Source organism: Barbatula barbatula, assembly GCF_947034865.1.
Source record: "Barbatula barbatula genome assembly, chromosome: 10".
NCBI classification, from domain to species: domain Eukaryota; kingdom Metazoa; phylum Chordata; class Actinopteri; order Cypriniformes; family Nemacheilidae; genus Barbatula; species Barbatula barbatula.
In genome coordinates, this window is record NC_136773.1 from 354,431 (window position 1) to 366,233 (window position 11,803).

Here is an 11,803-nt window from a genome sequence, read left to right on the forward strand (position 1 = left end):
TGGAAGATGAGGCATGCTGCTGCGTTTTGGACCAGCTGAAGTTGTTTGATAGCCTTTGCAGAAAGATCAGCAAGGAGAGCATTGCAGTTGTGCCAACCTTGAGATCACCCGGGTCCTGGACAAGGAGTGCCGCATGCTCAGTGAGGTAGGGTCTAACCTTTTGAATGTTGAATTAGGCATATCGACAGGGTAGCATTGTCTTTGCAATGTGATAATTGAAGGACACCTGTTCATCAAATATGACTCAGCCTGGCTGATTCGGAGGGAGAGATAGTGGAATTGCCAAGTTGGATGGTGAGATCGTGTTGCACCGTGGGGTGTGCCGGGAACACGAGTAGTTCTATTTTGGCCAGGTTCAGCTGGAGGTGATGCTCTTTCAAGCTGAGATGTCATCTAGGCAGCTGTTATGCGAGTTGTTACACTGGCTTACTTGCCTGAAGAGGGGAGAGGGCGCTTCGCAGGCGTACACCCAGCCACCGTCAGTCTCACTCACAACCCGGTCCGACACAGGTTTGACGGCCATGCGAAAAAAGGCTGTACGCAGCCCAACCCGCAGCTCTGCAGATGTGTGCCACAGAGGCGCACTGAGCCCGTGCCCACTAGGAGGCTGCACTCCGGCGGAGTGAGCGTCACTACAGTGGGCAGGGGCCTGAGATCTGCCAGCCAAGGGATGATACTTCTGACAAGGACGCTACACCTCGAGGACGCTACACTTCAGGAAGGCAGGGCCAAACCTAGGGGAAGGAGACTGTACTTGTAAGCTCGACCCTTGAGAGCAAACCCGAAGAAACAGTCTGCCGGAGAATCGAGGCACGAAGTACATGTCCCATAGCCACTGCTATGCTGATGACACCCAGATCAAACTCAGCACCAAATCTCCCCACAATCCTCCCCTCTCCCACATCAATTTCTGTCTGTCAGCTGTTAAAACTTTGATGCAACACAACTTTCTCAAACTCAACAGCGATAAAACGGAATTCCTCCTCATAACCCCACTCTCGCCATCGACGGCACCATTGTCTCCCCATCTCCCCAGGCCCGCAACCTTGGCATGGTTTTTGACTACACCCTCTCCCTTGAGCCTCGCATCCGTCAAGTCGTTAAAACCTCCTTCTTACACCTCCGCAAAATCGCCAAAATCAGACCCTCTCTCACACTCCCAGCTGCTGAAAGACTCATTCATGCCTTTATCTGCTCCCGACTGGACTACTGCAACTCACCTCTCCTCGGCATCAGCTCTACCAACATCAACCGACTCCAACTGATCCAGAACTCAGCCGCCCGACTCATCACCCGCTCCAAATCCTGGCATCACATCACTCCAGTCCTAAAACAACTCCACTGGCTTCCCATCTCCCACCAGATCACCTACAAAATCCTGGTCCTCACCTATAAAGCCCTCCACTATCTGGCCCAAACATATCTCACTGACCTCCTCTCCCTGTACCAACCCTCAGATCCACCTCAGCCGGTCTCCCCTCCATCCAAAAGTCCAAACTCCGCAGTTTTGGGTACAGAGCATTCTCTAGGGCAGCTCCCAGGCTCTGGAACTCCCTCCCCTATGACATTCGCACCTCTGGGTCACTTACCATCTTCCAGTCCCGCCTCAAGACCCATCTCTGCCTATCCATAGCCCCATGCCCCTCCCCTCTTCATCTAGGCCCCGTTTAGTTTTTTTGTCTTTTTTTGTACCTTCCTGTAAAGCGACTTTGAGTACTTGAAAGCGCTATATAAATTAAATTTATTATTATTATTACCCGTATGTACGGGGCGGAGTCTGGCGTGCCATCCCATTCGCCAAGTTCATTGGCCTTTTCAAAGTAGAATCGGAGATGATAGGTTCTCAAGTCAAACCCCATTCTGTCAGTCTCGACACAACACTAAGAGACCGACAGAAAGGGAACTGTTATTATGTTTGTAACGAGTGGAGAAACGACACGTACAACTCTTCCTGTTCTTTCAATGCCCCGGAGGGGAATTTATTAAAGGGTCCAAAATTAAACAAAAAGACAGTGTCTCGGTGCGCCGGGGTACGTTGCAGGGTGGTGAGCCGTGCTCTTCTTTGATCCCTGTCTGCGTGTAGTCCCTCGGGCCCGTGCAATCCCTCGTGTCTGTGAAGTCCCTTTTATCCGTGCGATCCCGTGTGCTCGTGTCCGGGCAATCCCTTGTAGAGTCTTGCTGCGGTAAGCGTGGGTACGTGGTTGCAGTCGGCCGTCAAACGGAACCTGGGATAAACAGGAGAAATCAACATTAGGCATTGGCATGTTATGGAGTGGTAGCTCCCCGTGTTGTCTGTACAACTGGCTTTTATGCCGGTTGAGATGATTCTCTGACGACCGACAGCTGTGCCTCGTTACCTCTCGCTGTTGCCATGGCGACGCTGATTGCGCTAGGGGTAACTCGCCACATCACCCCCCTAAGCGTCGACTTGTAATGGCGGGACGTCCTGCTGCTTGATGGCTGTGTCTGTAGGGGAGGGTTTTTTTCCTTACCTGACCGGGACGTCCAACCTGCCCACATCCTTGACAGACCGTCGCCATTTCCGTGGGAGGCCCGGCCCGGTGCGTCACCGTGAAGTGGAAGTCCTGGAGCGCCAAGAACCAGTGGGTTATCCGGGCATTCGTGTTCTTTGCTTTTGCCATCCACTGGAGAGGTGCATGGTCGGTAACTAGTAGATCCCCAGTAGATAGTATTGCAGCTCCAGGACTGCCCACTTTATGGCCAGGGCCTCCTTTTCAACAGTGGCGTAACAAGTTTCTGCGGGGGTGAGCTTCTTGCTGTTATAGACCACCGGGTGTTCCTCACCCCCGCGATTTTGCGATAACACCGCGCCCAGGCCGGTGTCCGAGGCATCGGTCTGAAGGGTAAAGGGGCAGCTGTAGTGTGGGGCGTGGAGTATTGGTGACGACGACAAGGCCTGCCGTAGGGTCTGGAAGGCCTGTTCAGCCTCCGGGTTCCAGCTGACAGTCTCTGGCTGCCTTTTTAGGTCAGGTCGGTCAGGGGAATGACAGAAGAGAAGTTAGGGATGAAACACTGGTAGTATCCCGCCAGTCCCAGAAAAGCTCGTACCTGGTTCTTGTTCCGAGGTTGTGGGGCTTTCCGGATGGCCTCCACCTTCTTCTCCTGGGTATGCGTCGAAACTGGAGGCCTCGTTTAGTCGGCGAAAGTCATTGCAAAAACGGAGAGTGCCATCGGGCTTTGGGACCATCACTATGGGGGTCGACCAGGGGCTGCGGGAAGGCTCTCTCACCCCCAACTCCTTCATGTGGGTGATCTCCTCTTCTATAGCCAGTCGGCAAGCTTCCGGGACCCGGTAGGGCCGCTGCCTGATGATGAGCCCGGGAAGGGTCCGAATCTCATGTTGGATGATCCTAGTCTGCCCGGGCCTCTGGGAGAACATGTTGTGGAACTGAATGACCAGGTTGCGAAGATCTTGCATCTGAATGGCGGATAAGTGCTCTCCCATGGGGATCTCTGGCGGCTCTGTTACTGCGAAAGCGCCCATCTGGGCTGGCGGCGCTATCCATCTCTTTAGTATGTTCACATGTTACAGCTTCTCCTCTTTTCGACGTCCCGGTTGATGAACGCGGTAGTTGACCGGCCCCACCTTTTCCACGACAGCGCACACTCAAGGATGCCAGGAACTTTGAGGTTGCCGTCGGGAGTAAGAGCAGCACCCGGTCACATGGCTGGAACTCCCGAGGTTGGGCGGGCCGGTCATACAGCCTCCGTTGGGCACGCTGGGCCTCTACGAGGTGTTCCCGTACCAGAGGCATCACTCTATCGATGCAGGTCTTCATCTGACGTATGTGCTCGATGATGCTGCGGTGTGCAGCTGGTTGTTGCTCCCAAGCTTCCTTGGCCACGTCGAGTAAGCCTCTAGGTTGCCAGCCAAAGAGAAGTTCAAATGGGGTAACCCCTGTGGAGGCTTGGGGCACCTCATGGACCCCGAACAGCACGTACGGCAGCATAAGGTCCCAGTCGCGCCCATCCTCTGCCACCACTAGTCGTAACATCCGCTTCAGGGTTTGATTAAACCTTTCCACCAGTCCATCCGTCTGCGGGTGGTACACGGATGTGCGAAGTTGTTTTACCTTTAACAGGTGGCAGAGGTTGACCATCAACTGGGACATGAATGGGGTCCCCTGGGTGGTCAGTATCTCCGAGGGGATACCCACCCGGCTGAAGAACAGGAACAACTCCTTTGCGATGGCCTTGGAGGTGGCCTTCCTCAGGGGTATGGTACCGGATGGCGTAATCGACTTTGACCAATATGTGCTCATGTCCCCGGGCAGACTTGGACAGCGGTCCCACCAGGTCCATCCCCACGCGCTCGAAGGGTACCTCGATGATGGGTAAAGGAATGAGAGGGCTGGGGGGAGGTCGTTTGGGAGACTTTTTCTGGCACGTCGGGCAGGCTTGGCAGTGTCTCTTTACCTCTGCCTCCAGACCGGGCCAGTGAAACCGGTCCTTTATGCGTTGCGCCGTATTGGCGGCTCCCAGGTGACCTGCCATGGTGTGAGTGTGAGCCAGCTCCAGAATGGTTGCTGTCTTCCCTTTGGGTACCACCAATAGCTGTTTTTCCTCCCCCCGCCTCTGGGCGACCCAGTACAACAGACCATTTTTTATGATGAAGTACGGGAGAGTGTGCGGGCCAGGGAGTCGGACTTCTTCCTCGACTACTCGTACCTGGTCCCAACAGTTTCGGAGTCGTTCATCCTCTCTTTGCTCCCTTCCAAACGAACCTCCTCCTGTTATCTGTTGGAACAGGTCAGAGAAGAGATTATGGTCTTGGTACTCACCCTCCCGTTCGCTCTCCGTGGCCATTAGTGCCGGGCGTTGCTCCCTCGTCCTGGGCCGTGGTTGTCGTCGACGGCAACCTCCCCGATCGGTGGGCCTGATGGATGTGGCCATCAGCTGCTCAAAATCCGGGTAATCCTGACCGGTAGGTCATCCACAACCCCTACCTCCAGTACCCAGGATCCTTGCCGTGTGGCCATGGTGACCTGGTAGGCGGTGAACTCCTGAGTATCCCCGTGCACACAGGTAATGGGGATCATGGATGACCTCCCCGCCTGGGCCAGGATGATCCTGGGTTAGGCCAGTGTGACGGAGCTTCCCGAGTCGAGGGTGGCTGTCACTGGCCGGCCATCGATGTGCACTGTCCTTTGCGGCGCTCCGGGTGGGGTCCGCCAGTGCCCAGTGCAGCCCGTCAACCAGGTCCTGGTGCTTGGTGTGGACGGCTCTGTTGGCATGGTTGTATCTCCACTAGTCCAAAGCGTCACAGATAAGCACAGATCTCTTTCAACGGCCTTCACCCTCATCACAGCATCATCTCCCACCCTCCTGTCCCTTCATGCTTTGCAGAAGCCCCCTCCTCTTCTGGCTGCATTCCTGGCTCATTGGTCCCAACCTGACGGACAGAAGAGGCAATGACAGGCTAAGCAACAGCAACTCACAATTTTTTCGCATTTATTTGACACTGTCAGTCTCCTCCTCACAATCATTCACTGTTGTTTGTCTCTTTATTGTTCCATCGGTTTTGTCTTTGCTCAAGCTCTAACCTCTAACCTCAAGCACTGTATTAAGGGTGTGTCCAGTCATCTTTGTAAGATCTGTCTACATTTTTTAAGAACCCGTAACTAATACGAATGGTTAAGTGGTTCAGCTTTTTTATGCTACTTTATACATCAACATTTATTTATCTCCACTCCTGGTTGCTGTAAAAATATAAGATAGTAATTTCCACACACAGAAGGGGTTTTCAGGCACATTTTTGTTTTAACTATATACCATGTCAGTTGAATTGTTGTCTATAAGCAATATAACACTTTCTGTCATGTTATGGTCATGTTTCATTTACATTTGAACAGATATTGTTTTTTGCTGATAGCTAAGTTGGACACAATAACCGATGAAACAATTTCTGATTATAACATGCAAAGTGAAATAGTGAATAAAGTAAATGCATGAGAACAAAACTGAATGTAAAGGTTTCACTACATATATACAAAACATTTAACAAGTATCGCATTAACTGTTTTTTCATATTCAAACTTGAGTAACTTAACAGAAAGCACAGTTGTTAGGAAAGCTGGCTCCTCGTGAGTTGACACAGTGGAGGGTGGGTTGCACATGATGTTCCTGGTCAGTGGTGCTGGTGTTTAAAACAAGCTCACGCATAAAGCTTTTTTTGCCCTGTCAGGATGTTAGGCATGGTCTTGTAAAGTTGTAAAGATCTCCAAGAATGGTAAGCATCAGTTCCCTTTCTGAGGGCCTCTCCACATTGTATCAAGACAGAATGGGGTTTGAACTTGAGAACCTATAATCACTGATTGTACTTTAAAAGGCCAATGAACTTAAAAGGAAGATCGCGTGCCGTTTCATTCACCTTTTGTTCTTCAGAACCAGCTAGGCATTTACTTATGCTGAGCGTTTGAAGAGATGATCCTGCCGGACTCGTCCTCTTGGTGTGCGACTTGGCTTTTCGGCATCGGACCGAAGTGTCTAAAAGAGCAATATCTAACAGCGTGCACTTTTCTCAATACATGTCTCACCACCTGTGCCCATGAATGCGGCCGCCTCATCCTCCAACACTACGGGTATGATACCCTTGGGTCGCCAGCATGCTGAGGTAGCCTTCATTGATACGACATGCCCGCACTGCAAGCACATGTTTATCAAGGTGTTGCGGTCACGGTTGGCTGTGTTCTTCCTAGACGCAGCCACGACTTTGTATGCTTCACATCCCACGGCGACTACCCAGCCATCCACAGCGACATGTTGATATGAGGACTCCCATGGACATTAATCTGCCGGTGCCAGCCCCGCATGCCGTCCATGCCCTGCCAAGCTCACTGAACCCATCTCCAATAGGCGGCAGTCAACCGTCCCTTCGCAGATCCATGCAGCATGATAAGGTTTCTGTTGCTGCATCAACTGGCGACTCGCTGTCATCGGACCCCAAAGACTCCCTGTAGCTCCTGGCTTCGGCTGGTTGAGCCCAGGACGAGGCTAATGCGGTTCCAAGTAGCACCACCAGGCCAACAGGCCAAGGCGTTGAAACAACTGAACGAGGGTAGACAAGACCTAGCTGTCCGCTCCACTGCAGACTTCACTCTCCGGGTGACCAAGGTGATGCTGGGTCAAACGATGTCCACTCTGGTGGTCCAGGAGAGACACCTCTGGCTCAACCCGGCATATTCTCAACAATTTTGGCACATCTAATGGCACATCTTGGCATACTCAAGAGATCTGTTGTATACGCACAGGGACCTTGTGCTTCAGCACCTGACCCACTGGGCCTTTGGGTCAACTGGGACAAGAGCAAGCTTTCCCCTGCGCAGAGCATCTCTTACCTCAGTATGGAGCTAGACTCTGTCACTATGACAGTGCACCTTAAAAAGAAGTGTACCCATTCAGTGCTGAACTGCCTGACTCTGCAGACGGCAACCAGTGGTCCCACTCAAACTCTTTCAGAGGCTCCAGGGGCACATGGCATCCTCAGCAGTCCAGTTCCCTGGAGAGCGTGGCACAGAGGCACAAGGCATATTACCATCAAGCCCCACTGCCAAGATGTCACCGTTCTTTGTGCCGTGGTTCCGGCACAGACAGCCGGCGAGTTCTCTCAGTAGGTCACGCTCCATGAAGAGTGGCGACTCCACCCCGCGCTGCCCAGCTCATCTGGGAGTTATTCGGGCAGGCAGAGGTAGACCTGTTCGCCTCCCTGGTACCACCCATTTCCTGCTTTGGTACTCTCTGACCGAGGCCCCCTCGGCACGGATGCCTTAGCACACAGCTGATCTTGACCACCATAAGTACTTCTTCCCCCAATTGAGCCTGCTTGCACAGGTCTTGTGCAAGGTCAGGAAAGAGGAGCATCAAGTGCTGCTAGTTGTGCCCTCTTGGACCAGCCAGATTTGGTTCTCCGAGCTGATGCTTCTCACAATGACTTCTTATGGGAAGGGCGTGATGTGGCACTTGAGACCAGGCTCCTTGATGGGACGAGGAGATCCTGAGTGACCTGCAACCGGCAGTCACCAACACCATCACGCAGGCCAGAGCTCCAGATGCCTGAATGCCTTTAAGGTGCGTCTCTTCTTGTCCTGGTGTTTGTCCTGTGGGGAAGACCCACAAAGTTGTGCTATCGATGTCGTGCTGTCCTTTCTCTAGGAAAAACTTGATAACAACCTCTGCCCTGCCACCCTCAAGGTGTTTGTTGCCACAAATCACATGCTTGTTGGGGGTAAGTCTCTTGGACAGTAGGATGTGGCCTCCGTAGCACTCCCCATACCTTGCAGTGCTGGGCAGCTATCTTGTTTCTGGAGAAGGAAGGCCACCGCCTGCGATGGCCAATGGCAAGGGCCTCTCGTCATTGACACTCTCAAACTGACACCTCACTACACAACTGGAAGGTCATAATTTGCTGTAACGCACACTTGTGACACACCCATGCCAGTCAGTGTTGCTCCGTTAGAGCTTGTGACAGGGCTCAGCGCTGTTGTGTGTCTTACAGGGACCACATTCTGTCTCGACTCAACGTCGAGAGACAGAGAGAAAGGGAACATCTCGGTTACGACTATAACCTCTGTTTCCTGATGGAGGAAACGAGACGTTGTGTCCTTCTTGACACAAAGCTTTGTCATCTGCTGCAGTGACCAGGAGATGCCTCTCAGGTTCCACAGCACAAAATGTGAATGAATGGGCATGCCCTCTTCCTTTTATACCCATATGCACAGGGCGTAGACTGTCATGCCATGCCTTGTAAACCCATATGCACAGGGCGTAGACTGTCATGCCATGCCTTTTAAAAGTACAATCAGAGATGACCCCATTCTGTCTCAAAACAACTTCTTGTTACCTCAATCGGGGAAATGAGGTTACAGTCGTAACCAAGACATTTAATCAGAAACAGTCACACTGGGGATAATGCAAACTGCTAAAAACTCAGATAAGCAGCAGGTTTGGCTGCATACACATTCAGTGCCCACTTCTGGACATATTTCATCACAATATCCTAATCTTCCAGCATGTTCAGGCTGTGTGTGTCAAGTCAAGTCAGCTTTATTTATATAGCGCTTTTTACAATTTTCATTGTTACAAAGCAGCTGTACAAGAAAACATTGACTATAAGTAAAACATATAATGTTAAGCAAGTCAGAACACAGGTCAAATATCAGACACAAAATAAATTCCTATATGCAGTGTTAATTAAATAAGACTATCAAATTCTAGCAGCTCCCCCGGCCAGGCAAACAGTGCAAAACAGTGTGTCATCACTTATATTCTAGACCAGACCTTAGAGATGAAATGCACATGTGTTCTTTCAACCAGTTGTGTGGGCTATGAAGGGGCTGTCACCATGATTGGAATTTTAGACAAAGCTTTGATCGGCTTAACCTCACAAGTCATGTTGCCAGCACCACCCGGTCCTGTAGATTCATCCTCTACAACATTGGGAAAATTAGACCTTTCCTATCGGAGCACTCTACGCAAGTCCTAGTCCAGGCTCTTGTCCTGTCCAAACTGGATTATTGCAATGCGCTTCTGGCTGGACTGCCTGCTTGCACAATCAAACCTCTCCAGATGATCCAGAATGCGGCGGCAAGAGTGGTCTTCAATGAACCAAAGAGAGCGCACGGAACTCCGCTCTTCATCAGGTTACACTGGCTCCCTGTTGCCGCCCGCATAAAGTTCAAAGCTATGCTCCTGGCCTACAAGACCAACACCGGATCTGCACCATCGTATCTCCACTCGCTAATGCAGATCTATGTTCCTGCCAGATCACTGCGGTCTGCAAAGGAACAACGACTAGTGGTATCATCCCAAAAAGGAAAAAAGTCACTCTCCCTTACCTTCTCTGGATCTGTTCCACATTGGTGGAACGATCTACCAGCTGCTACAATATCAGCAGACTCGGTTGCCATCTTTAAAAAACGCCTAAAAACGCATCTCTTTCGTCAACACGTCGCTGATTGATTTTTCCTAATTCTTTTCCCTTTCCTTCTTTATAAAAAAAAATAAAAAATTACTAACCTCACTATTCTTAGCTTTTTATACTGTGCTAGGCTTTAATGGACTAGTTTGATGCACTTATGTATTTTGTTGCCTATGTTGTTATAATTGCTTCCAATGTTTCCTCATCTGTAAGTCGCTTTGGATAAAAGCGTCTGCTAAATGACTAAATGTAAAATGTAAATGTAGTCAAATCCACTTAAAATAGTTGGTTGCCAGGGGCAATGATTTCAGTGAGCACTGCATCAATTTTGGCAGACCTTGGATCTGTATTCTTACATCCTGTCTTGCATTCAACAATGTAAGACACTGTCCTTCTTGTTTTTAGCATCTTTCCATTCTGGATGAATGCATATGTTGGTGGTATTTTTATCTGTAGATGCTATTAAAGGGATATTACACGGTGCTTTCTCTTTTTCCAAAGCTTTAGTAAAATTCCTTCTGTCGAATCAGATAACCTTCATTGTGACAGATGTGAACATATTTAGCCTGTACTCCAATTTAGCTAGATAAATGATAAGATTTTCTTTTCAGGTTGTGTAGTGATTTTAGGTTTTCAAGAAGATGGCTGAGAAAGCCAGAACCACCAAACCATCAGTATTACACATCAGTATTCTGACCCCCAACAATGTTTGTTTGCATTGTGTACCCAGTCCTGTGAAACTGTGTGAAGACTGTGTTTGAGGTTACGAGTGGTTTGGTTGTACAGTTTGTGAAGGGGCTAAATTAATACTGTAGATGTTAAACACATGAATGGTTGCTGTTTTTAATCACCAAGGCCAACTACCTCCTCTATTTCTTTCTGAATTCTTCCTCACAGCACTCGCAAACAAAACTACATGATGAACTACTCTAGACAGACCGGTCTACACCACTACTACAACAGGAAGAGGCGGGCATTGCGACAGCGAACCTGAACCGGAACCTGCCAATCACATAATATGATTTCCCTTATAAAAAACACCGTGTTATGTCACTTCTGTCAACATTTGGCCATCCTCTCCCATCTGAACTATACGTGGACCATCCAGTCCTATTTCTAGCCAATCAACGCCTTCCCAAAGCAGTGTCATGGGAAAGACAAAGCACCTAAACGTGGCCAATTTTATATTCTCTTAATGAACTGTTCTTTTTTATTATGGTTTTCTTATTTTTATTCTCTTGATGTGAACTCTTACAAAGCGCTCCTGAATTCACCTCACTCTCTACCACACTGTGAAGTAATCTAAAGGTTATGATGATCATTAACCACAGAGGTAAACAGAAGATGACTTACGTCGAAGCCGTTGTAACAAGGGAGTTAATGATAATGTGTTTTGCTGTTGTGTGTCTGTGTTGGGTTTGTTTTGTAATGCGTTGATTGTGGTGTTCCGCTCATTTGTTAGTTTTTTACTAACTTGTATTTTTGGGTTTCATCTTTTTTCTTTTGTGAGACAAAGCACATGGAGACGTCAGCACGAATAAAGGAAAAAAAGTGAATGAATGAAAAGACAAAAAAGACAGACTAACATTGTTTTGTTGATGTTGATAAATCTCATTTTACTTAAAATATTTATGGTAAATGGTTCTCCACTTAAAATACACTGTGCGTGGAATATGTATTTTATTTTAAGTTATTCGACAAAAGTATGTTTCTTGGTTGCCCTATCAACACTCTACCCTCCATATTCAATGTCATCCAGTTGTGCCATTATCCATCTCCTCATTTCCCCTTTTTGGTTGATACCTGAACGTTTCCGTTGTCAGTGTTATAATGTTCCCCTCTGCCCTTCTTGGTGTAGCTTTTCAG

General features: G+C 49.3%; 1 protein-coding gene across 1 annotated transcript in view; it reads left to right on the forward strand.

Moving 5' to 3' along the window:
- The window catches only part of reln (reelin), a gene marked incomplete at its 5' end in the record, with an annotated part of 132,366 nt that extends 120,563 nt beyond the window's left edge, over nucleotides 1-11,803 (forward strand). The window contains one exon of the mRNA XM_079465327.1: nucleotides 10,835-11,803. Within this exon, the coding sequence (XP_079321453.1) occupies nucleotides 10,835-10,931 (97 nt within the window). The 3' untranslated portion in view covers nucleotides 10,932-11,803. The remainder of the gene's footprint in view (nucleotides 1-10,834) is intronic.